The sequence below is a fragment of the Pongo pygmaeus genome, chromosome 2 (assembly GCF_028885625.2).
Source record: "Pongo pygmaeus isolate AG05252 chromosome 2, NHGRI_mPonPyg2-v2.0_pri, whole genome shotgun sequence".
Classification (NCBI taxonomy): Eukaryota; Metazoa; Chordata; class Mammalia; order Primates; family Hominidae; genus Pongo; species Pongo pygmaeus.
Window position 1 is genome coordinate 178,802,706 of NC_085930.1, and position 27,751 is coordinate 178,830,456.

At 42.7% G+C, this 27,751-nt stretch overlaps 1 protein-coding gene across 4 annotated transcripts in view; it reads right to left on the reverse strand.

Annotated features, from left to right (window-relative positions):
* MECOM (MDS1 and EVI1 complex locus) overlaps positions 1-22,831 on the reverse strand; it is a 581,780-nt gene extending 558,949 nt beyond the window's left edge. For 3 of the 4 annotated variants that reach the window (XM_054482464.2, XM_054482462.2, XM_054482461.2), the window contains exon 1: positions 22,462-22,831. In XM_054482464.2, coding sequence (XP_054338439.1) covers positions 22,462-22,498 — 37 coding nt within the window. In that variant the 5' untranslated portion in view covers positions 22,499-22,831. The remainder of the gene's footprint in view (positions 1-22,461) is intronic. The other variant, XM_054482469.2, reaches the window with a different exon arrangement.
* Positions 22,832-27,751: the final 4,920 nt, after the last annotated feature.

The following is a 27,751-nucleotide window of genomic DNA, read 5'->3' on the forward strand; positions in this document are numbered from 1 at the left end:
TGTCACCCTCCGTTGTCCAATCAGTGCATGCCTTTGTGAAGAAATCAGATATTCTGGGGGATAAGGGTCAATGCATTCTCCCATAGAGGGCGTGAAGCCTTTGGCCACCCACCTGAAGCCCCGCCAGTGACACTCTAGGTCTCCATAGGCAGGAAGAGGCAGCACTGGGAGGGCAGAAGTCTTTCCACGTTGCCACCTGTCATGCTAAGGGCCACCCTAAGATTGGAGTTCAGGAAAACAGGATGGTGGCAGAAAATGGAAAGAAATCTGTTTGGTGATCAAGAAAGCTTCATTTGGTGAAAAACCCAGACCAGAGCAAGATTAAGGAATCAGGAGGCCAGGTGCTGAGGTATAAGGGAATAGACCAGAGGCACAGCTGTGAGAAGTAGGAAAGCACTTGGAGTTATCTCAGGACAGGATCGGCTGAAGAAAAATTAGTCAGTATACCGACTGTTCTCTATTTGCATAGTCACACATCTGGGTAGGTCAGTACTTCTGTGACTTTAACCCCACTGAGCCAACTCCTTACTGATAAGGCTGCACCCTCTGATGGCTCTGGCTTCTGTGCAATGGAGAGATTTGGCACGATTAATTGAGGGTTTCACTACATATCTGTGGCCAGTTTTTTATTTTCCTTGCAAATTGTTCTCTCTAATATATCTATAACCTGCAAGTATGGGGCATTATCATAAGTGTTCTATTCAAAGAAGCTAGAGGACCACGTGAGCTAATTCAATACCAATATAAATGCCATTTTTTAGTTAACAAAGCATTTTCCAATGTATTAGCTTATTTGAACCTCACGCTAATTCTGTGAAGTAAATATTCTCACTCCCGCTTTACAGATGAGAAAACTGAGGTTGGGGACTATTAACTATTTGTCCAAAGTCTCAAAGCCAGTGGCAGAGATAGAATTTGAATTTGGGCCTTCTGACAATATGATATTGCCCTAAGGAAAGGAATTCATAAATAAGGGAGAACAATTGTGGGCATTGGCAAAGAGGAATGCATTGGAATGGAGAAGAAGTTCCATATGACAGCTGTAAGATTATTTCAAGGAGAAATGAAGACAAATTGGAATTAAGCTCTCTTTTAATTATACATTTACCAGTGATCGGTCATTGAGAAAGAACTAATACATAGAGTATCAATTTTCAGTAAATATAAATGGCAAATAAGGCATTTAATGAATTGCAAATGACAGTGTTTCTAAGAGTAGTTATCAATCACTAGTAAAGGCCTTCCCATTTATTAATCATATGTTTCATTTCAGCAAAGAATCTAACAAAATGGCATAAAGAGAATACAGGGCTGTGCAACACTTGCAGGGAATTAAAAAGAGAAAGAATACAGAGATGGTGCAGATGGTGACTGGGCAAGGCAGGCATGAAAAACAAAACTTCTGCTTTATCCATTTCAAATGTGAAGGGAAGACAAGAGAGAAGGAAAATATTTAGAAATGGGATTTTAAAATAGTCGGGTAACTGATAAAACATTAAGAAAACTGCAAATTGTGAGCCGAGATCGCGCCACTGCACTCCAGCCTGAGCAACAGAGCGAGACTCCATCTCAAAAAAAAAAAAAAAGAAAACTGCAAATTCATCCACTGTAGGGTAGGTTCTTAAGCCAACTAACAACAAAAAAAAAAAGTGAAAAGGAAAGAATCTTGGCCAAAAGTAAAGAGCAGTTCAGAGAAGATAAAAGAGCAAAAATCTGACTGCTCGGAGAGTGACCATGGTTATGGAGAGGGCTCCAGTACACTGAGTTGCCAAATTATCTCGGAGATTGAGCTTATCAATTCACACAGTTTCAGGTATTTAGCCTGGCCAGGGTTTTATTCAAAACAAAGGTTAATTTAAAAAAAAAAAAAGAAAGTACTCTCATGCTCCCTTCCCCTACTTCATCCTGCCAACCTATCAAAAAAAAATCAGTAAGTCTCTTTGGCCAACTGAATGATTTTAATATCATTATAAAGTCTTAATAGTTTGTTCTGGATGTGCTAGTAAAGCCACCATGCAAAGGATTTAAGGCAGTGTGAAATTATCAGGAGAATGAAAACCCAATAGCATCTCCCAAAGCTATTATAGAAGGCATGGTTCAAGAGAGGAATATCTGCAATCACAAAACAGGAAAAGAGAGTCAGGGCTGTAAAGAGAGCAAAAAATATCTACAAATGGTTACTGCAACTGGTCAATTAAATTTAGCCTTTCTTCTAGTGTTTAAATTACCAAATCATTTTACACATTTATACAAGGGCAGAAATGTTTGCAACAAACTCTGAAGCAAACCAAATTGTCATTTTTTCTCAGGGAGCCTAATAATTCAACTCCTCATTCAAATAACATTGCATATTTATGAGGCTGGAGTCTAATTAAATTACAGCAGTCATCAATCTGATTTTGCTAAATTTTCTTTTCACAGAACTATTAATGGAAATATGTGAACCCCCAAATATGAGCCTTTAAATATTGAGTTACTAGCACTGTGTTTTCTAAAGAAACCCTCTAATAAGTACCCCAAATGTGGTCCACCTTGCACACCCCCTTTCTGCTACACATCTGTTTTTCTTCCAAATTCTTTCTTCTGCCATCCTGTATCCCACCCCACCACTCCCAGAATCCAAATGGCAGAAAGTGTGAATGAGCACAAACCAATCTTGTTATTACTACCATTTCCTTCTGCTTACTCTCAAAATAGGCTTCATAAGAGAGAATTAGGTCACTTATAGAATTACAAAAAGAATCCTTCATCCAAAATCATTCACCAGGTGGAAGCTTCAAAAACATTAACTGAGGGCACCACGACAACTCTGGCCTGACCTTGGGCCTTCATCTCCACTGGGTTCAGAATATTGGGTCTAACTTTTAGAATAGAGCTTCCTATTTTATCTCAATGGTATGTAAACACTCTATAACAGAAACTATTTTATTTATCACAGTGAAAATGAAATGAATAATTTCTGTGTAGTGAAAAAGATGTCTCTCAACTAGAGATACTCAACTCTCATTAGACAAGTCACAAAACTGCCTCTGATAGCAACAAATATATGCAGTCTAGCCGCTAAGAAATAGGTAAGCCAGCATTCTCTTACCAGTTTCACCCCTCTCATATGGATTGCCTAAAAAAACTTACCCTCATCTTCCTTATTTCAAGCCTCAACTGTAGAATAGAATCATTCTATTTTCTTTAGTTTATCATATACTATGCTACAAACTCCTCTTGCACCATAACTTATAATACTCTTAAAATACATAGATTATCTCAAATAGTTATGATTCTGAAGCCCCACTCCTGAGGCTAGAAAATTCTACTCTTGGTTCAGTTCCTACCATTTTATTTTATTTGTTTGTTTATTTATTTATTTATTTATTGAGACAGGGTCTTACTCTGTCGCCCAGGCTGGAGTGCCGTGGTGCAATCTCGGCTCACTGCAACCTCTGGCATCTGGATTCAAGCGATTCTCTTTCCTCAGCCTCCCGAGTAGTTGGAATTACAGGCACATAACACCACGTCTGGCTAATTTTTATATTTTTAGTAGAGACAGAGTTTTGCCATATTGGCCAGGCTGGTCTGGAACTCCTGACCTCAGGTGATCCACCTGCCTCTCCCTCCCAAAGTGCTGGGATTATAGGCGTGAGCCACCACACCCAGCCCCTGCCATTTTATATTTTATATTCATCTTACACTGGCATTATAATTTTAAAACTCAAAACTCTCATAAAAACCTGGCTTTAATCTCTCTTTTCAACAATTGAACCATCATATTCCTTTACAGTTGGTTCAAAGGAAATTCTAAAAATTATAAAACTCAAGCGATCATTTTGGGGGAACAAAACAAAGGGGCAATTAGATTAAACAGCATTGAAATAAACTGCAAAATCCAAATGAAATCTCCCAGAGGTTTGTGCAAAATTATTAATAGTTTTTAAACAAACAGTTAAAACTAAACTGAAGGAGTGGGCCCTTCAGGTGTCCAAAGATAAACACCTGCACACATTTTATAAATACACACTCATGCCTCTTTACTGACTTAGTCCTGTCTTTGAGTAAAGCCATTCTCCTTCAGCATAAGTACACACAGATGACTCTGTTTCTCAACAGGGTCTGTTTCTGTGTCCGTCCCACTGATCTCAACTAAACCTCCAGAACCATTAGGAACACAGACCAAATTTACACTCAGGTGCAACTGAACATACCTAGGCTGTCCAACAACAACAAATGAGATTATTTAATGAATTTTCACGTATATGGAAGTATGTGACTGATAGCATTGATTAAAACCAACCAAGCATAAGGGCCACTGGCGTTCAACATCTAAACTTCCTACCTAAAATATAGGCCGATCCCACCCTAAAACCTAATATCCTACTTTTTAACATTTCTGAGTAGACAGATGTAATTTTTTTTCTGGTTTCCCTGCATACCTTCTCTAGAATTCCCTTTGCTCCCTTTGCATGGGAAGGTTGGCAGAAACACTTATGTCTGGAATTCTAGAAAACCAAAAGACAAAAGTGACTAGCAATAGTAAAGTGCTCTCTCATAAAGCAGTTGCTGATTCTGGGGGTTTTTTCTATTGTTTACTTTGTTGTTTAATCTGAAGAAACATTATTGTCTCCTTAGAAATGGCCACCAGATCAAAATGGTCAAAAAGATATCAGAGCTTCTGGATTCTCCACAAACATCCACTCTCTGTGATGAAGCTTCCCCACCAATGGCCTTTCACAACTGAAAATCTCTCATCTGTTGTGGCTACAAAGGCCAGAAATCATAGGCAGAAAGCAAGATCATTATCTAGTTTAAAGACAACCCTATGCCTGTAAAAACTGAAAGGTAGCCCTACATGAAAATATATATAATGCTAGAAGTAGCCCCCAATTGTAGCATTTGGAAATAGCCCTGCTATCTCCCTATTGTTTAATCAAAATGACCTCCTGCTTCCCAGTTTCTCATGTCCAGGACTCACATTGCTCTCCACTACCTGAGTCCCATCCCCAAAACTCTGATTTAATTGGATTGGGGTTAGTATTTTTAAGCATTCCAAGTGATTCTATGCAGCCGTATTTGAAAGTCACTGTCTCTTCTCTTAACTTGTCCACTGCTCTTTCCCTAAAAATAAAAAAAGAATGATGGTTTCCAGCTTCATCCATGTCCCTACAAAGGACACTAACTCATCCTTTTTTATGGCTGCATAGTATTCCATGGTGTATATGTGCCACATTTTCTTAATCCAGTCTATCATTGATGGACATTTGGGTTGGTTCCAAGTCTTTGCTATTGTGAATAGTGCCGCAATAAACATACGTGTGCATGTGCCAAACACCGCATGTTCTCACTCATAGGTGGGAATTGAACAATGAGAACACTTGGACACAGGAAGGGGAACATCACACACCGGGGCCTGTCATGGGGTGGGGGGAGGGGGAGGGAGAGGGGGAAGGATAGCATTAGGAGACATACCTAATGTAAATGACGAGTTAAAGGGTGCAGCGCACCAACATGGCCCATATATACATATGTAACAAACCTGCACGTTGTGCACAGGTACCCTAAAACTTAAAGTATAATAAATAATTAATTAATTAATTAATAATAAAAAAAGAACTAGATCTGAGAGCTCATTAGGCTTTCCTTATCTAAATTCTACAGGTTATTCAATTAAGTAACCAGTCAAATACTTTGTTGCAGGCCCAAGTCATTTGGATATTAAAACAAAATTGAGGATAAGTGAACAGGACTTGGTTTCAAGTACTGTAGAAAAAAAAATTAGAAAGTTGTAGCTAGCTTTCCTTGCCCTAAAAATATACTGGTGAGCTTGGGCATATTTACTGTCACAATACATTGTTTAGGAAATGAAAATCTGAATCTAGCACCATCTATCCACTGGTAAATGATAGTGTATAATTAGCTTGTGATGTCAGGCAATGAAGTAATGAAGTATCCCTAAGTCATTCATTCAGCCAAGACGTTTGGAGCTCCCTAAACAAAACTAAAATCATAACATGATAGAAAATCACAATGCAGATAACTTGACGAAGAAAATGAAAGATGAAGTGATGACCAGCCCCTACCATAAAAAGAAGCTTTCTCATTTTAAATTGCAGCAAAATTCCTCTTTACTAAGAGTTGTATGAAAGCATTTCTTTAAGTTAAAGTGTCTTTTATCCAAAATCTTATTACCTTTTATGAGCTTTGGGATGCCCAGGCAATGTAATGTTCTACTTTTATTTCTGGATTTAAAAAAATAAGGCAGGGGAGCATTCATTCAGATTAAGTTCTTGGACTTTATTGTAAAGCAGATCAAGGTTTGGATCCTGGCTCTGCACTTAAAGCTGAGAGGCTTGGAGCAAAGAACAAACATGTCTCCAGAGCGCTCATCTCTAAGCTAAGACAATAATATCCTCCACCTCATAGAGATGTGAGGATTAACTGTAATGATGCATGAACACTCAACAACCTTGACTGGCGTTATTAATTATTGTTGCTGTTATAAATTATCTCCATTTTACAGATGATGACATTCAGGCACAGAGAAGTAAATAGCTGGCCAATGCCCACGCAGCTAGGTAGTGATAGAGCCAAGCCATTTAATTTGAAATATACTTTGAAAAATGTTAACTAGAGTAATGCCCTCATGGAACAACCTGTAAACATCCACACCAAAAAAAATATGCATTTGGAACAAATATTGTGCTCTAAGGAATTAAAATTGCAAAACCTAAATAATGTGGTTCCAGAGTCTACATTCTTAATACCCTCTTAGCATTTTTAATATTCTATAATTTCTAGAGTTTATAATAAGAAATTCTAAGTGTGTGTTAAATTTACACAGCTTTTTGCAGCTGATAAAAGCTTATACATATGCCATCTTATGTTAGCATTACTGGCCTGGAAGAAGCCAGAGATAATTATTTTTCCTCTCTTACACTTGCGGACACTGAGACTCAGAGGGTTAATGCCCTGCAGAAGGATACCATACTGATGAGTAGCAAACCTGAGACTCAAACCCCTACATCCTTACGTCCTAGCCAGCATTATTCACCAGAAAACATGTTTACGGTACGCAAAATATACTGAAGTTTTGAGATGATCACACCTAAGAAAAAAACAAGTCCCTATCTTCAAGGCGGGGAGGGCTCAAAACACCACAGAGAGCATTTTCCTCTTAGGAAAGTTATTAGTAATTAACAAGCTTCATAATGAGATGTTATGACATGGTTAGGTAAATTACTCCAGAAGCAGTAGAAGGAAACAAATGTCACATTCTACAAGTCCTGGCCAATGCCAAGGATTCACTTGGAAGGTTAACTAAGATGGAGCTCATTATACTGTATTAGGTATCAGAGTATTTTGTCTTCTTGAAAATAAAACCTTGGTGACTGATATTACCATAACTCGAGGGCAGAAAGAGAAATCTGATATACAGACCATGAGGCACTTTGAAAATCCTAGACATATAATGCTCTTTACCTTGACATTTCCCATCCTCTAATGATCAATCTACCCAGTATTTTTAGGTCAAAAATATATATACGATACAATGCTGCTTCATGGGTCAAACCACGGTCTCTGCTGGTATTTTAATAGTGCATCATTATCAACAGAATACGCAAATCACTAGCATCTTAAGCTTTTAGGCAAATGGGGAATTTTGCTTAGAATTTCAGACTGTGCCCAAAAGTAACGATGTTCAATGCACTGATTTCTGTTGCCAAGCCTAGTGGCTGGAACATTGGCTTGGATGCATACACATAGCTCAGCAAGATGGTTGGCAAAGACAGTTGGAAGAGAAGGCAGTGCTTTTTATTCTTATTTCTGTTTCATGAGCAAGAAAATCACATGCCAGCCTGAGAGACAAGCCACTTCTGTGAGTTTATGTCAGTTTGGGAGTAGCACTATCTTCTACTGGATAAAAATTGAACCTAGCAGAAAGATACACCTTTGGAAACCATGGAGACTTCAGTTTGGGCATTTTAATCAGATCTTTGCTCTCAGACAAAGCTGTAAGTGGCAAGAAGCTGAAGGAATGAGCTCCTTTAAAGAGAACTTGTTCTTGAACTGTGATGGGGAAGTTTGCTCTAACTGCACAAAGGATAAAATACACTAAAACTGTGAGCGTGGAAGGAGTAATTCGCCCATCTGCAGACCCAAGGGTTATATTTCTATAAAGTGTTTATAGGCTGTGTAAATACATCTTACATCTTACTCAGTTATTGCAATCAGCATTTCCCTAACAACAGACAAATGTGATAGGCAGACTTTTCAGGAAAACATCAGGCTGACACGGTGGCTCACTCCTGTAATCCCATCACTTTGGGAGGCTGAGGCTTGCATATCATTTGAGCACACAAGTTCAAGACCAGCCTGGGCACCATGGTGAAACCCTGTCTCAGCTACTCTAGAGGCTCAGGCAAGAGAATCACTTGAACCCAGGAGGCGGAGGTTGCAGTGAGCCAAGATCGCGCCATTGCACTCCAGCCTGGGAGGCAAGAGCAAAACTCCATCTCAAAAAAAAAAAAAAAAATAGGAAAACGAAATATCTGCAGAAGAGACAGGCTTAGGATTCAGTATTCCAAGTTCACAAAACCAGTTTGTAGTCATGGATATCTTTGTCCCTGTTAATAAATCATTGTCAGGGGTATATGTATGTCTGTCAAATGTCGGTGTTCAATATTTTCAGGAAATTGAGTGTTTATAGGATTTAATTCATCATGCCTTACATATACTAGGTACTCAATAACTATTTATTAATTCAATTTGATTGATCTAACTTAAAATATACTTTGAAAAATGTTAATAGAGTAATGCCCTCATGGAACAACCAGTAAACATCCACACCAAAAAAGTACGCATTTGAAACAAAATATTGTGTTCTAAGGAATTAAAATTGCAAAGTAAATTAATCCCTTAAAGATTTATATGAATAATTTTAATTCCTTGAGTGGTACCTTTTCAAATCCAACCTAAAATGTCCAATATGTTTGCAATCTGATATAATCCAATGAGTTTTAATAAGCAAAATAGTTCTTGCCAGTAGAACCAAAACCCAGCTATTCCATTTTTGTAAGCTTCTGTGTAAAGGAATGGGCTGAACTAATTTTTTCTGAATTTTTTATATTTAATCAACAACATCATTGCCAAAGAAAACCACTTTTCAGAAGTCTCTCTATCCTGGTTTATAACTTATAATCAAAAACTGGAATTTTGCATCTGATGGGCTTTAGTGTGTAACACTATACTGTCATATTTTTTATGCTATAGTTAAAAGTAAAAGATAGTTTCCATTATAAAAATTTTCCCATAGTCTGATTACCCAGCGAAAAACATTTGTCTATAAAAATGGTCTTTATAATTCATAAGCTAGAAATTATTGTGAGTAATTTTTTAAAGAACAACAAAAAAGTTTTGGTGGGTCTCGTAGCCTCAGTTGGCTTTAGGTACATGTACAGGATAAGGCAATATGATAATAATGTCCCACACAAACAAGGAAATCACTTAACAACAACAAAAAAGCCTTGAGGCCTGAAACTCTGACAACTTACTTATCTTTACCCAGTTTGGGCTACATGGATTGATTTCAGCTACAGCCTGTTCCAAGCAGCAGGAAGAAATGGAAATGGGGCATAATATAAGACCTGGAATAATCCAGTAAACTTGAAATAGCACAGATATATCACAGTGCATCTTAGAAAGATATACCTTAGCTCTGGTTTTAGACCCTTGATCCTCCAGAAGGCAAAGATGCTTGGAAATCTGATCTGCCCTGACAGTGAAACAACCCTCTATGACCTTCCCAAAGCCCTGCTGTGCCCGTGTCTCAGAGGCCAGCACACTTCACCCTGAACTGTGAGCTTCCTTTAATTGCAGACTTCACTTTCATATTCCTTTGGATCCTGGTTTGGGGAACTTCTCTGTCTGTTTTGTTCTGAAAACTGGACACTACCCAAATGTCATCCATAGGGAATTGGTTCAATGAAATGTGTTAGATCCAAACAATAGAGGATCTTCTGCCTTTAAAAAGAATGGTTTAGATTGATACATACAGACAAAAGATCCAAGGTATATTAAGTTTAAAAAAAGAAAAAACCCTTTATTTCTTTCTCTTGTCTGATTGCTCTGACTAGGACTTCCAGTACTGTGTTGAAGAGGAGTGGTGAGAGTGGACATCATTGTCTTGTTCCAGTTCGCAGAGGGAATGCTTTCAACTTTTCCTCACTCAGTGTTATGTTGGCTGTGGGTTTGTCACAATAAAATAATGCTTTTAGTACATTGAGGTATGTCCCTTAAATGCCGATTTTGCTGAAAGTTTTAATCCTAAAGGGATGCTGGATTTTGTCAAATGCCTTTTCTGCATCTATTGAGATGATCATGTGATTTTTGTTTTTAATTCTGTTTATGTAGTGTATCATATTTATTGACTTGTGTATGTTAAACCATCCCTGCAAGTGGTATGAAACCCACTTGATCATGGTGGATTATCTTTTTGATATGTTGTTGAATTCGGTTAGCTACTATGTTGTTAAGGATTTTAGCATCTATGTTCATCAGGATATTGGTCTGTAGTTTTCTTTTTTGGTTATGGCATTTGCAGCGACCTGGATGAGATTGGAGGCTATTATTCTAAGTGAAGTAACTCAGGAATGGAAAACCAAACATTGATGTTCTCACTGATATATGGGAGCTAAGCTATGGGTATGCAAAGCCATAAGAATGATACAATAGACTTTGGGGACTTGGGGGGAAGGGTGGAAAGGGGACTAGGGATAAGACTACAAATATGGTGCGGTGTATACTGCTCGGATGATGGGTGCACCAAAATCTCACAAATCACCACTAAAAAACTTACTCATGTAACCAAATACCACCAGTACCCCAATAACCTACGAAGAAGAAAAAAAAGAAAAGGCAATTTGCTGTAAAAAGTTGTAAATCTATATGTATGTATGTGCTAATATATGCATGGGGGAAAAAATCTGCTGGAAGCTACACTAAAGGATGAATGGTGGTCATCTGCAGGCAATTTATGACAAAAAAGAAAGAAAATAACTTTCATTTTTATTTGATACATTCTTTTCATTTAAAAATTATTGTGTATAAATTTTGTAACATGAAAAATATTGTTTATAAAATAATGAAAAAAGATTGATAAAAACTTTAAGATGTTTTATAATAAACATGCTAAGATGAATAAAGTCTGAAAAAATAGTTGAACCCCCATTCAACCATTTAGAAATTTAGAAATCCATGAGCTGCTAAAATTGTATGAAAATGTTTCTTGCATGTGTATTTTCTGGAAAGAAGCTCCATACTTTCTATGAGATTCTCACAGGAGTCTGAGACCCAAAAGAAGGTCATGAACTATGACCCTAGCCAAAACCAAGGTAGTTATTCCATCCCTCCATTCGTTTTTATTATCATTTTATCATGAAACATTTTATTACTAATTTCATAGTTCCCACCAAAGGTAAAGTCTATGCAAAGCACAAAAGCTGTGGGTCTTAGTCTTACCCTCATTTAAAGGGGTTCCCATTGACTTAGGAGCAGTCTTAAGTGCACAAGAAACCGTATATGGCTGTTCTTGGTAAAAGAAAACTCCTACCAGGCACTAAAAGCCTGTAATCATTCAAGACCTGAGGATAGTTGTCCAAGACATAGACAGTCCTATTTTCTCTATAGAGATGGTCGATTTGTGAAATGACAGATGGGGGTTAGAGGAGTGGGGAGGGGCAGAGAAGAAGAAGTCATGTTTGCACTTGAATTAAGGGAACAGAGTTGAGTGAGTTGGGTTAATTTAATCAGTAAAACAAGATTCAATACATTATCTATCAACCTTAAATTGTTTGAAAGAATCTTTAATCATAAAAGTGCATTTAAATATACAACAAAATGCTTGACACCATGCTCTATATTAATAGAGCATGAGTATTAGGCAGCAAAACTGCCTAAATTGGTGTTAGAATTTAGCTAAAAACTTGGCTTCTGATGACTTGTAAACTGAATATTCCCAAATCCCTAGGAATTACATGAGTCCACAGAACGTTTTACCATTTCTACCTTAACTCCTTTGACATTCTCCAGAATCAGGTCTAGTACAGAGTTTAAGATCAATAACAATTTGTGATTTAAGTGAGGGGTCATGGGCTATACCTGCACTGGCAAAATGAGGGACATTATTGGTGAAAATTAGGAATAATACTCCACTTTCCAGGTGGTTTATCACTGTCAAAATAGGTCAATTGTGGATTTAGTATGCACTTGAAATGTCAGATATCCCAGAATTCTGGTGCCAACATTACTTAACTGCACAGGTTTTACAGCCAAAGAAATTGAAGGGGTTCACATAATCCACCAAAGCCCATTGCTAACCACCATCACCTAATCACATTGATATCTGCCATATGCAAAGCATAGTATTAGGTGCTATACAAAACAGAAATGGGCTCTCCAGGAGTTTTACAGTTTATCTAGAAAAATAAGGTATATACTATGAAGACAAGCAATTTACAATAAAATGCCAAACTGATGATAGGTAAAGACAATTCCGTACTATTGGAATGAAATGACATACAGAAGTCATATCTCTGGGAGAGATCGTGAAGAAGAAGGAGTTCAAATGAAATCTTAGAGGAGTTAGATTTTGACAGTCAGTGTACAGTATGGGTAGATTACAAACTATGGCAACATTATGGCCAAAATTTGGATAGTAGAAACACAAGAGTAGGCTGATAAGAGACTGAGAGGTACAGAATGAGTAAACAAGGTAGGCTGAATGGACCAGTCTTGAATAAGACAAGCCTGAAAAGTCAATAAAATAATGTATTGAGCTCTTATTCTATTTAAGGCACTCTAAATGCATTAGTTGATCAAATCCTCATATAAGGTAAGTACCTCTAGTCCATAAGCAAGGAAACTGAGGCACAAAAATGTTACGTGGCTTGCCTTCATTTCGACCAGCTAGTAAATGGTGGAGCCAGGATTCAAACCCAGGCAAATCTCACTCCCAACCTGTACTCAAGAGTCACCACATTCTTCTGGCACAAAAGTAGAGGCCCTCAACAGCCAAGCTAAGGAATTTGAGATTCAGCATCAGGTATAAAGATTGGGAATAAGGTGATAACCCATTGATAATGCTTATATGCATGGTTCATCACTACTCAGAATCTTCCTCTAAAAGCATTGCATTATCCGATGATATTCGCAACAATATTCACTGATAGTGACATGTATTCACTGACAAGTCCCATGACTACAGTATTGAGTTAGATATTACAAAGTGCTCAGTCAAATCTTTATCAGGAGAGTCCATTGTGTTGATATTCCATCACCACACCTTTTAATCCTAAAGACTTAATTTTACCTATTATTCACCTATCACTTCTGCTAGAAATACAACTCATGCTAATAAACAGAGCAAAGTATGTTTATTTTCACATGTTCCCCGAACATATATGACCTTCCTACACGGAAAGCCACTCTTGTCAAATAAGACATTCATCCCTTAAAAACTAATTTCTCCATCCTAGGTTCAGGTCTTAAAAATCAGTTGGGTTCCTCAGTTACAGATGTACAGGACATTACATCTGGACTCTCCTAGGAGGGCAGGGGTGAACTCTTCCTCTGAATATCCACAGTAGCCAAATGACTCTTTCTCCCACTGTGGAAAACCACAGATGACTGTCTCCTAATGATTTACTGCCCAACCCCCAGCCCACAAATCAAAGAATTGGGTTTAGTGAGAAATAAGAAAGAATGGTGGCCAGTGGCTACAAGAAGGGGAAGGAATGCTTCAGTTTATTTTCTTAAGCCAATTAATGATGAAACGGCATGGAAGGAAAGAAAGACACAACATGGTTGTAAAAGACTATTTTTCCAGATAAATGGCCAGATATCAGATTCTGTAATAAGTACTTCCACCTATCAAAACACACACACACACACATATTAACTTGGGGTGGGGAGGAAGATATAGATCTTAAAAACACAAGGTAATATTCAAAAACCCTTCTGGATATCACCATAAAATGAAACTTTGAAGCACTCTTGGAAATCAATGAATCTGGACATTGCAAACCCTACAAACTATATATTGCAGGCAGAGGTGTTTGGTTGGGCCTGCAGAATTTTTTAAAATTGAATCAACATTTCATAAAGTAGAGAAAATTTACATAAAAACCCAGATTTGTGGCTTCTCTTAAAAAGTAGAAGACCTGGCGGCCCTGAACCCCCTTGCCCAAATGGTAACAGTGAGCTGGAGCTGAGAAGCTGCCACCTTTAGAGGAGTCTTGAACTGCCAGTTTCCCACCATCCCCACCACTCCCTCTTGTTCTGAAATACAAAGGCTGGGTGTCAAAAAATTAAATAAAAATAGGAGAGAGCTTAAGGCTTATACCGACCTTGCTTCACTCATTTATGGTACCTGCAAATTTAGAAGTTCTGCTCTAGTCTAATCCATTCATTTAAAGAGGAGGAACCCAGCCGCCGTAGTAAAGTGACTTACAAACTCAATCCATTAAAAGTCAAATTTTCATTCAGGAGGGATTATTGTCTAATGACAACTAGAGAGTATGCAAAACTAAATTAGGGCTGTGTGGCTATACAATGCCAAAATCGATGGGGAAAAGTTGAAATCTCAATCATTTTATTTACACATCCCCCTCACCCCTACTCCAAATAAAGGGCAAAGGAAGATGCTCAAGTTTTCAGAACAAATTTACTGCCTAGTTTGGCTTGGTATGGACAGTTTCAATGTGCTCAAATTTTAGATATGACTTCCCTTCATTCTGAGGGCATAATTTATTGAGAAGACATACAAAATGCTTACTGTAGACATGTAAATGCTTTTAAAAAGGAAACTGGATAAAAACATTAAACAGGAGGGGGGAAAAAAGGATGTTTCTTCTTCAGAAAATTTAACTGATAAATTATAAGGAAACTGAAACCCACTAAGATTTATTGAGCATGCGCCTTAGGTACTTTGCACACATTATACCAATTAACTCTCACAGAGGCCAGGGAGGGTAGTATTATAACTCCCACTTCACAGGTAAAGATGCTGGGCCTCAGAGGCATTCAATAACTTGAAGAGGACCTGATTTTTCAATCAGGGATCATGCCCAGATTCAAACACTGATGTGCACGTTTGTAATGCTTGTGAGAATAGGGAACATGGCTTGCCTGAGCACAGGGCCTAGCACATTGATATTTGTTATGTAAGCCAGCCCATCGCCAAAGCACAAAAACTGCCATGTACAAGCACTTTCATTCATAAATGTCATCATTTGAACAACCTTAACATATACAACTAATTCATTTAGGCAGGTTCTTGAACAAGGTTTAGGAAACGTTGGTTCTTTGTGTTGTGTAGTTAATGACCCCTACACACATGTTTACTAACATAATAAAATCTCTTTTCTAAATAAACTTCTCCTTTAGAATTGTTATAAAAGTCAGTAGTCAAGAATTTGGCTGAATATACAAGCCAAAAGCATGTTTGCTAATGAATAAGAATAATAACTAAAATCAAAATAAGAATTAATTCAAGAATGAGCGCTTTTGAAGAGTCAGGAATTTGATTAAAAATTCAGTTCCCTTTTTTTTCCATAATGAAACAGTTCTTTAACCACAAAACAGCTTTTATAATAATGCCGAAGAGTATGGTTCCAAGCAAAACACTCCCCCATTTTAATCATGGCTATTATTTTTGAAAATGAAAATGGCTGAGGTCATTGTAATCTATTTTAGGGTTTGCATGGGTTGATGGTATTTTTGTCTTGGCTTTGAGTTCTCCACATTACCCACTAAATGTTATGGGTTTTGCTGTGTGCCCTTTCAAATCCCATTCTTTCTAATAACATTGTATTTTATACACATAAATTAGAGTAAATTCCACTTTCTTTCCTAACAACTCCAGATGTGGTCCACACTTTCAAAATGATTAGAACTTGCCTTAAAAAAAATTCAGTATGTACTTCTTAGAACAACTATGTTTCTATATAGATAAAAATGCTATATGGATGTTTAAATGCTGAGTAGTTAGTAAAACCATAGGACTTGTGGTTTTTTTCACCAAAGTGAAATATGAAGATAATATCTATATACTTACTCCTTCCGACTTACAAGGACATACACAGATAAAAAATACCTAGAAACAAAACCATCTGGGCAGAGTTCTAGACCTACTGATACCAACAGGGAAGGGGGATCTGTATTCAGACAATCATTTAGAACACATCAGTGTGGCTCTCTGTCCCCTGTAGACCCAGTAGACAAAATTAACAAATATCTAAATACACTAAAGTTACACTGTCAAGGCACCCTTTAGACGCAGTTAATATTTCACTGACTTTCTGAACTTAGTTGGGGTTTTTATTATAATTCACTATCACAGTCCCTCTAAGTAGCCCCTACACAGCCACACATAAGAGAATGGCTTCACAATACATACAAATTATGGAGATCTGGCTATTAAAATGCCTTGAGATCTGTTTGTTTATTTTTTTAAAATCAACTTGCAAGGCCAATGTAATAAGATGCTGTAGCTTTTATGAAAGAGGTGAAATAATTTTAAACACAGACACACAATGAGTTTATTTATTTAGAAACTTGTTAAATAGAGTCTGGGAATTCAAATATTCAATGTTGACATTGTACAGAATTGGCAAGAAGCCAGAACCCAGTCTCCAGAGGGACCCATTGGACAAGGAATTCAGGCCTTTCTCTCCTCCCACTTGAGCTAAATAGGTAGAAGCCATTAGTTATACCCACAGCAATATCTGAACCACACTCAAATAAGCTGCCCCAGCCAGGGCACTTCAAAGGAGGCTAAGTGTGTTTAGCTTTTTAGTGCTGAACTAGAGCAATATGTCACACTTTTGAAAGAGTCTTGTAAACAGTTTCTTCCCTATGTAGAGACATCTCTGAAGTTTCTTGTATGGCTTGTAGTAAGCAAAGGTAATTAACAAGGATTATACTTTTTTCATTTCCTGGAGGGGCTGGGGAGGATAATACCAATCTGTGTGCAAACTAAGGATCTGGAAGAACTACACTATTTCTCTCTTCCTGTCTCCCTCTCTGGTTTTCTGATCGATTTGTCTGTCTCCCCTTTATCCTCTTCCTCACACTTGTTCTCACTATACAGCCAATTTCCTTGAAAATTCCCTGGTAAACTCCGAAGGCCAGAAGAGTGGGAAGGGGGGAATCTAATTTTAGAAAGAAGACCGTGGCTAGTGGAGTGGGGAAGTAGGGAGGGAACTGATGATTTATCCTGCGCCTTCCAGGAGAAAAGAAAAGCAGACCCCACAGACCGTTTTAGAAAATGCCTAGACAGCGGCTTCCAGCGGAAGAAGGGTTAACCGTCACTCCAAAAAAAATGTACCTGGCATCATCAGAGTGTAACTGTTCCCTCCCACCCCATCTCTTCCCCAAACCCACTCTCCCTTGCCCTATGAGGCTAGGAAGGAGCCTGTCTCAACAGGGAGAGTGAATGAGTGAGTGTGTGCCTGCCCTCCGCACAAGAGTGCTCCTTGTCTTCCTGAAGCCAAGACGTGTGTGGGTGTGCACGCACATGTGTGGGTGTGAGTTTACACTGTCAATGTAAACCCAGCTCCGAGGGAAGCAGCGCGCCAGGCACGCAGCCCCTCTGAGACTGGAGAGGGGAAGAAGAGTTCTGGCCAAACCTTGGAGCCCTGAGCTAAGCAGCCTAAGGAGCGAGGTGTAGGGGGTCCCCTGAGTGAGCAACTGCCTCCCACCTCACTGGGGCTTCCCCAGTCCCACCCCTACGTCCATCTTGGGCCACTTCCCCAGCACCAGACGGTTTTGAGACGAAGCATGGGAGGGCTCAGCTCTTGGGAACAGGGCTCTGGATGCCTTGAGAACAGGGAAAAAGCCGGTGACCAGGAGATGACAAGTCAAGTTTCTCCATCTCGCCGCCCGCTTCCAGCGGAGGCAACGCGCAGGGGGGTGCCGGGAGAGAGGGGGCCGAGCCGGGCGTGCCTGGGGAAACTCCGCTCTCTGTCCTTCTAGCCCGGGGAGGAGGGCGTCCCCCCTTCCTGCCCCAGGTCAGGACTGCAGCCTCGGATAACCTGGCCCCAACTTACAAAAATAAAATAAACTCCCAAACAGTAACATGTTTAAAGAGAAATTGCTTACGACTCCTTACCTTCAACTCCAAAAAAAAAAAAAAAAAGAAAAGAAAGAAAGAAGGAAAGAAAGAAAGAAAGAAAGAAAGAAAGAAAGAAAGAAAGAAAGAAAGAAAGAAAGAAAGAAAAAAACCAAATTCGTGGAATGACATGTTAATTTCTAGTCCTACATGTTGACTGTCTGTCCTTGCAGGAAACCGGCCCCAGGGCTCAGGGGAGGCCTTGGCTCAGAAAGCCTGGGAGCTGGGCTACCCGGCAAAAGTCACACTCACTCACACTCATACACACACTCACAGGCACTCTATAGCCAAGACCTGCAACTCTGCAGTCCCTACAAATAAAAAAGAAGCCTTGCTTTTTAGCCTTTCTGCCTCTACAGCTAATGAACCGTTCCCTTCCACAGTGCTGGAGATGAGGGAAGAATGAAAAGCGTAATTAACCTTCCCCTAAACACAGATTTTTTTTTTTTTTTTTTTTTTTTTTGGCAAAACACATCAAAATACTGCAAGAAGACTGTGCTCCAAGTGCCAAATGCAATAAAGAAGCTCTAAACCGGGGTAATGGTCAAGTAACGGCAAATAAACCGCCTTCCTAGAAGGGGCCTCGGCCTCCGTTGGGAGAAGGATTTTCCTCCTCAGAAGCAATCTGAAATAAACAAATAAAAGTATTTTTTTAAAACAAAGCTCTGTTTTCATCTGAGTTTCTTAAGGATGAAGGAAAACCCAAGTAGGTGGGCATACAGAGAGTGAATGCCTGAATCTGGGTGTTGTGTTTGTTGTTGTGGGGGGGAGGGGTTGTTTTGTTGTGTTTATATTAGGTACCGGGCTGACAAGGTGAGTAGTTTAAGGACGGGAGAAAGGGTCTGCATCTACCTTTCCTACTTCAGAGCCTTTTTTTAAACAGAGAGCAAGTGTAGGAGTAACAAGTGCCCCCCTCGCCGCCGTCTTGCTAATCGCATCGCCTTTTGCGACTTTACGAGACTTCTGGGGGGCCAGTAGCTAAGGAAGTTACTGGATGCAACTCGTTCTCTGCTGTGACTGAATTCCCGCGCGTTGTCACTTTGGGGAAGTAAGGTAAGGGTGGCTTCGGTGTTTCAGGCTTTAGACCTGCTGGGCAGACCCAACCTGCACTTCCTTTCCATCCATCAGGACCATAGTAACTGGCATTTCTGGCACGGCCCAGGTGCTGTCCTAGCTGCCCAAGAAAACGGCTGGGAAGTCTCCCCGCGCTGCCAGAGTCGGTTTGGCTTTTAGTTTTCTTTTCTTAAAGATGGAAATAAAATTCAGGGGCGTTAGGCACTACAAATGTCAATCTTCCTGCCTTTCATTTTATTTTTAATTAAATTTTTTAATCTTCCCAAATGATTTACAACGAATTTATCGGTTTCAACTACTGTATAAAATACAAGCCCTACAAGTTGCAAACTGCGTTGTGCATTCAATCTCGGTGTAGATTCAGTGGGTATTTTCAGGGTCCGTGGTCTCTGGTCTAGGTCCATGGGCTCCTGTACTGTAGCCAAGGCCAAATCAGGACTTAAGACCACCAAAGAAATTTACAAAAGACCAAAAGAACAACAAGCTACCGAGAAAACAACTATTTATATGTAATTTGTTTCCATTGTAATGTTTTCTTTTGCCACAATAAAGGTAGTTTTGTTTTTTAAAGTATTGTAGTCACAACGCCCCTTCTAAACCCAGAAAAAGAAAAACTGGTGCAGAGCAGTGAAGTTTTCGTTGGATGATTGCACCGCAGGGGTCACCAACCATCTCCGCCACGCGCTACTCGGGGGAAGGAAATCGCGCTTTAAAATACAAAAATCTGTAGTTTTAATATGATTTCCTTTATTACCCAGATTGTAACTGAAGAATTGCAACGCAGCGCTTCTGTCTGAGAAAGGCAGCTGCGGCAGCAACAGCTGGAGCAGTGCAAGCGGGAATCTGAGGCTCAGTAAAAGTTTGTAAGAGTTGAGATCTAGCTATCAGAAAGCAGCAGCGGCATCCTTAGAGACCCTGGGGACAAAATAAATGGGTCTCCTACCAGTTGAATGACAAGTATCATCAGATCGGAAACGAGGCTCAGTTTCTGGATGTTGAGTGGACTGTGCGTGCGGGAATATTTTAAGACGGCATCGTATGTCTTGCTTGGCAATTAAAATAGTTGAAAAAGTTGCTCAAGAAAATTCGAAGGATTTTGTGTTCTGCTTTCACTTCAGAAGTTACTGGGCAGTGAGTCGCGGCGCGAAGCCTTAAGCTTTCACTTCACAACTTAGGCATGGTTGAAAAGGGCTACCCACCCCCACCCACCACCCCACTGCCGCCAACTCCCCCCCCCCACACACACACACACTCTCTCTCTCTCTCCCAACCTTTAGTCCAAATCGAAGCCCGCAAACCTCAAGTATATGTACATTTATTTCCCTTCAGATGAAAATAAAGACATCGGCCTCATTTAAAAGCAAACAGGGAAAACAGTTCCACCGGCGCCCTTTGACACTGCAGCAGCGAGTGTAAAGAACAATACCCAAAAGAGAAACAGATGGACTGATGACTCAAAGAGCCCTATATTTAGGTTGATTTCTCAGACCCAGGGGAAAGGAGATGTATTGTGGAGCGTACGAGTGCTTAGATGAGGACTGCACAAAGCACTGGAAAGGCGCCTGGGATGACAGCATCTCGCCGGGCTACACCGCCGACTCCTCTGCCCGCGAAGCCGAGCCTGCCGAGGTGCCGCCGACTTCCCGGGCTGCTGCAGGGACGCAGTGACCAGGGAGGCGTGGATACGATACCTACCGTACTTGGTTCTAATGTGCGAGGGTCGCGCGGGGGGAGACTGGGATTTCGCTGGGGAGAAGCATCCCACCCACCTCCCATCTCTCATTTCTGCGTTCCGTAAGCAACACAATTAGAGAGTTCTGTTTTCGGCGAGTGCGAGTGTGGGAGAGCGAACCGCGGCCTGTCCACTCCCGAGGCAGCTCCAGCCCGGCGTATTGACACCTCAAGGAGGAGCGCTCCGAGCTGCTCCGGGGCTCAGTGCCGCTGAGTCCCCTTCAACTCGAAGTAGAAGCATTTGGACAAACGCAGCCCTGTCGCCTACAGTCCTGGCGGAGCATCACACCGTGTGGGAAAGTGTGGGCCCCGCCGGCAAAGCCAGGCGAGTCATCCAACACTTTTGTTGTAAGAGTGGGGGATGGGACTCCCACCGCCCCCTCCCCAAACCCCTTAGCCCACATCCCGCCAGACCAAGGCCGCTCCGCGTCGGGCAGGCAGGGGGCGCCGGGGAGGGTTATTGACCCTGGACCCAGGCTGCACCCAGACGAAGCGCCGGAGGCTGCGCTGCGCCCTCTCCGCGGCCCAACGCTCTGGCAGCCCGCCCCCTGGGGTTTGCTCGGCGCCCAGCCAGCCCGAGGTGCGCGGGTCGCAGCGCGCTCTCTCTGCCTCCTGCTCCTAGGCTGCCGCCGCTGGCTGTGTGCCCTCCACTCCCGGCTCTCCGAGCGCTCGCTGGGCCTCTTTTCTCCCCACCTGCGCGTGGCTGTGCGGAGCCGGTAGCTCTGCTCTACCCGTGCCCCCCGCCCCCACCCCGCGATCACAGCCCCCACCTTGGTGTCCCCTACTCCCCGCCGCAGTCCTCCCGCCGCGCAGCGCCCCGCCAGAGAGCATGGCCGAGCGCACAGCGCCCACTACCGCAGCCGCGGCTCGGCGCAGTCCACCCGCCCGCCCGCGCAACTTCCAGCGGCCGTCTCGCAACTTTTCCCAACTCCACCACAGCCGCCCGCCGCCGCCGCCACTGCGGCTCCCTCTGAGCCGCCTACCCTACCCAAATCCCAGAAACAAACCGAGGCTCGAAAAGGCTCCCTTCTCCTGCCCGCCCCCCCATCCCCCGCGCCCCCCTCCTCCCACACCCGGGACTAGCTGGTTGGCCAGAGGCAACTCTCCCCCGCCTGAGGGGAAGAGGAGGGGAGGGGGAGACTTTCTCCTCTTCTCTTCCCCCCCACCCCACCCCTTCGCGCTCACTCTCGCGCTCTCTCCTCCCTCCCACCCCTAGTCTTTGCTGCCCCCACCCCCACCCCCACCCCGGGGTTGCCACAGCTGGTCGGTGCGCGGGACTGAGGGCTGCCCAGGCTCCTCCGGCGCCCAACCCGGGAGCGAGAGCGCGGGCGACCGGGAGCAGAGACTGGAACCGGCAGGTTGCTGGGGCTGCGCTCCGCCTGCCCTCCACCCGGGGCCCCGGCGCAAGAGGCAGCCCGCTCTCCCTCCCGGAGCGCTAGAGACAGATATGCAAGATGGCAGAGGAGGGGGAAAAGCCAATAGAAAAGGGATATTGCACCTACTTGTGGCCAGTTTCCTTGCCCTGCCTTTGGATCTCATGCTGTGCCCAGTCCTGCAGCCGCTGGTGTGTGGTTGGGGCTTTTTTTTCTTGGATCCTTTCCTTCTTTTGCTCTCCCTCTCGCTCCCTCCCTCTCTCTCTCCTGTCTCTCTCTCTCTCTCTCTCTCTCCTGTTTCTCTCTCTCTCTCTCCTGTTTCTCTCTCTCTCTCTCTCTTCCACACACTCACTCTCTGTATTTTCTTCTTTCACTCTCTCTCCCTCCCTCTCTCCCTTTCTCTCAATCCACACTCGCTATCTCTCCAGCATTGTCAGTTTGGACACCTTCGCACATGCGCGCTAGAAGCCCCTCCAACATCTCAGCGCCGCCAAAAAAAGTTTGGAGCGATTTATCACTTTGATTTGGAGATCTTGTCAGATGGCAATCGCCGAGGAGGCGGAGAAAGGGAGCCGCGGGGAGGGCGGCGGGGGGCGGGGAGCGAACGCAGGGAGCCAGAGGGGAGCAGACACCTCGCCCAAAAAAAGGGGAGGGGGGAATTGAAAAGGCTTGGGCAGAGGATTGATTCCGTGTTAGAATCACCAACAAGCTTGTATCATGATTACTGTTATTGTTTTTCCCACCATAAATTGCAGACATTTTTCTATACCATCTATGAGGGAAGCAAGAAGCGAGGGGGAAAAAACTTTAAAAACATTTTTTAAAAACCCTTCTCCTATTAAAGAACTAGAAGGGTTGGACCCTCGGCTAATAATCCAGGAGAAAGTGAGAATCATCCTGAACTTGAGAAATCTACTGCTGCCGCTGCTACTGCTACTGAAGCTATTGCGGCTTCCGCTTTCAGGGTTGTAAGCAGAATAAATAACTGGTTTTTTCCTCGATTTTAGCTGTAATACCAATGCTTGCTGCCATCCTTGGGACATTTCAGTATTCTTTCCCTACCAAGTAGTAATGATCACTCTTGATTCCCGGGTCCGGGCCGGCGCGGGCATTTGACATCCAAAGACCTCCTGCCTTCTCAGAGGTCGGCTGTCACCTTCCGGCCTCCCCCACTGCTGCCCCGGTCGCCTCCCGATGCAGCTCTGCTTGCCTGCCATTTTCACTCACTCGCTTAAACCTGCAACCTCGGGGTCAAAAGAAACAGAAGTAGGGGGGAAAATCACACACTCTTAAAAAAATACATTGTTGAAATTTCCTTTAATTACAGGATTTACCAATGAAGTGCCACTCAGAAATGGGAATTCCTAAAGGGGCTAGCTGTGTACAAGGTATGAATCAATCCCAACTAGGTATAGATTTTCTTTTGGTACAACCTTCTTGCATTAAACAGTTTTGTTCAATACCTTCCATGTGCTATTTATGTCTCCATTAATATCTGTTGCAAATCCTGCCAGACACCATAAAAGAAAATTACAATCTTTTCAGTCTCCGTGCTGCAACAGTACATCCTTGATGTTCAAGTTAAAGGAAAAGAAAAGCAGGTCCTGGGCATGAGTTTGGCAAAGGCTGTGGAGGGGAAGGGGAATCATTGAGAATGCCCAGTCGTACCTGTTGGTATTTATTATCAAATCTAGGAGTGCAGGTATGAGAGAGCAAATAACAAGGTTCAACCCCAAAGGATATCAATGGCCTGCAAATCTCTTTATTCAAGAGAATCAAAGTTCAAGGAATTTGTCCTTGTTAAGGATGCCTACCATTTTCCTTTATCCAGAGCTGTGTAATTCTGGGGGCATTTGGCTGTAAGATAGAGGTCCCTGGAGAACCAAGCTACAGGTCTCAAGGGAGACAGATGTATAAGGTTGAAATGTGAGGAAGGGAAGCAGGAAGGTAAAGGAGGGAGTTACTCAGAACAGGAGTAAAACAACTTCCAAAAGAGAAGGCTCTAGTGCCCACACGCGTGGGCACAAGAGAACTCTATTATCCACTCTGAATTAAAGAGGCACCTCGGTTTTTTCCCAGACCTAGAGTTCCCACTGTCCTGTGCATAAAGGTGAGTGTGCTAACATATTTGGTGTGTGCTAACATATTTGGTGCGTGCAAAAGCACCAGCCATTCCAACATTCTATTAGGTTCCCACAGGTCTTTGACTCTGAAACTTCCCCCAAAATGTGACTCCACCAGCTTCCCTCAGTTTAGATGGAGAAGTGCCTTCCCTCTGACCAGCAAATGTCCTCAGAGGAAACGGAGAAATGGGGCTTGAGAGCCTTTGGAAAGGGGGACAAAACCTCTAGGGAAAGAAAAACACTAGGCTGACTGGCAAGAAGTTCATAAGGCTGCTTCTGATCGGTGTAAGGGACTCTCTAGGGACCATCTCCTAGGCCAGGGGACAGACCAGCAGCGCCTGAAGATCCCAGCTGTCAAAATCTAGGTCTTGTTCCCCCAATCCTCACCTTCCCTGCCAGGCACCCCAGGGGTAGCTGAGCACCTTGCCTTGGTGCCCAACGGCCAAGGTAGCTTAAAAAAAAAAAGAGAAGAAAAGAAAAGAACCGCCATCCTCCCCTCCACTCCTCCGGTTAATCCCTTTCACCTCATCCCCAGGGGGTCTGTCTATATCTGGGTTCCCTTGGAGACGGGAGGTTAAGAGGGGTGCAGAAAATGTTCCTAGGAAAGGAGGGGACCCAGGTACCAAACTCTGAGATTAAATGCAAGACCCACATGTGAAGCTGAGCTTGCTGTTGCTGCTGAGAAATTAGAAACCACGTGGAGGGTTGGGGAGGTAGGGGGTGGGTTCTGTGAGGGGAACTGTGTGGGAGGTGGAAGATTGAAGTAAATCAGAGTCTCCGAACCTCCAAATTTAAAGGTCCCTGTCTTTTAAACTTTTCTAGAAGGGGGGTTGGCGGAGTGGGAGGCGGAATGAGGCGCGGCTGGAGTACACCTCCCCTTCTGGTTTTGAAGTCCGCTGTCGCTTCAGTGCTCCAGCTTTCTCCCTGGTCTTTCTAATAGTTTCGGGCCACGAGAAAATCCAACCTCTTCTAACAAATAATAAACGCAAACTCTTCTGTGTCCCCAGACCAAGCCATTGTGAAAAGACAAGGCATCGTCTTTAAAATAAATAAATAAATAAAGTATTCTTAATATCATTCGTTTTTTATTTTCAAACCTAAAAGCTGGGCTTCTTTTCCTTTTCTCTCCTTTTCCGTTTCTTTCTTTATCATTAGCTTTCTGCCCTAAGTGTGCGCTAATAAAGAGCTAAGTTGCTAGTTCAAGTGTGTTTAACCTGATGGAGCAAACACCCAGCAGCAACCCGTCGTGCTCGCGGCTGATAGCGCCGCGACCTCTGCGCGTCCATCCCGGCCGGTTCCCGTTCTCAAGTGCCTGGACCCTGTCACTTCCACCTGTCCCAGGTCCCAGCCGTGAGATCAGAGCAGGTGACTGTCTGTTCAGCGGCCCCTAGAGTTCCCGACACCCTCTGACGGGATGTCTGAGCTGTCGCTGGCCCAAGAGAAAAGAGGCCTCCAACAAGTTGGCGGAGCTCCCCTAGCTACCCGCCCCCGCCCCACCTCTCGCCTTTCCCTCTCCTCCTGAAATTCGTTTTCTTGGGGGACAGTAGCCTGCATTCCAACGTTTCCTTGTGTTTTCTCCCACGGAAGCGAGCATCCTGGAAGTAGTGCCTCGTTGGAAAGTCGATGCGTTTACGGACTGTCTCGGTTTGCTTGTTTTATTGCTGTCACTTTTTTTTTCGTGTTTTTGTTTGTTTAGCAGAAGTGAAGAGATTGAGATAGAAGTTAGAAGGAAGATGGGACGTTGACGAGAAAGACACAGACAAGTATATCCCTTCCCCAACTCTATTTTTTAAATTAATGTTAGAAATGGCAAATAACCGATTTTCAATACATTACATGCAAAAGGAAATTTTCCTTTCCTCTCATTATAATTGAACCGGCCCCACGGTATCTTTGGAAGAAAGTTTGAATTCTTTATGGAGGTATTTCGAGGCCTATTGTCTTTGTGCAGTGAACTTTACATCAAGCTATTCAATCACAATCTATATTCTCCTGGCTACCAGTAAGATTAATTTAATCATTGTAATGCAATTATTAATACTGTTTACCCAACGCTGGGTTTCAGGTTGGCTGTTAAGAAATTAAACTCTCGCTGGGTGACCAGAGCTAGGCAGGGGTTTCTTCATGTTGAAATGAAACAGTCCTCTTTATTTAGTCTCAGGGCTCCAGCTTTCGGCCACCGGCTCAATTAGCCAAAATGGAAACAATTTTCATTCATTGCAATAACTCACTGTTCTGGAGATCGCTTTCAAAATACACGCTTTATTATTATACGCTGACCTCGGTGGCGTGGAGTGGCAATAAAAGAAAGAGGCAGGGAGATCTATCTAGCCCCCTTGGGCTATAATTATTAGAAATTAATTGGGTTCAGGACCCTGGGTAGCCTAGCTAAATTAATAGCTTGTCTAGTGGTTTAAATCCGAATTTTCAGTCCACAGGAGAGAAAGGGAGAGAGTCACAGACATGAAATGCAGACCCAAGGGACGCCTGAGTTTACTTGCAAGACACTCATCTATTAAATAGTGTCCAGAATACATTTGAGTTGAGGAGGGGGGCTGAAGTAGGAGGGGGCGGGGGCGACAAGAAAGAATGGAGCAAGATGGGGAGGGAGGCTGAGAGTGAGCGAAAAGGTCTCGAGTTGATTTTATTCGATTTTTCTTGTCTGCATTGTTTTCGGGAGGGGTTGCATTCAGGGGTTAAAATAAAAAATAAAGATCCTGTGTACTCGGAGCTGTCGTGCCGGAGTAAAAGTGAAAAGGGAGCCTTAGGCAAAAGGAAATTACTGCGAGCCCGCGTGACCTTTCAGGGAGGTAATCAATCAAGTGATCAACAGGGATATTTATCATCGCTATATAGGACTACTTCGCCCTGCACAGGCGGGGTGGGGGTGGGGCTGGGGGAGCGAGAGGAGGGTGGAGACACGCGCGCACTCACACACACACACACACTCACAAAAGTTTGAACAAACCTGATAAGCCTCGAGATAGAACACGTAGGCTTTAATGTTAAAACTACCTGATTTGTCTGACATTGTCAGAGAAACACACACACATACACATATAAGCGCACATCCAGGCAGCAGCGGCTGCATGAAGGTGTTAACTTTGAATGATCCGCCACGCTTTGCCCTAAAAGGGAAGCTTGCAGAGAAATGCGCGCTTTGAACGCCGGCGAGGCGACAGCTCAGGGCTAGCTCGGTTTCCACTTCCAGCCAGGGAAAGGGAGCCTCGGGCCGCAAGGGGCGCGGGGCAGCCGGGGGCACCCCTCTCCACAGCGTCTCAACGCCGGGGCCTGAG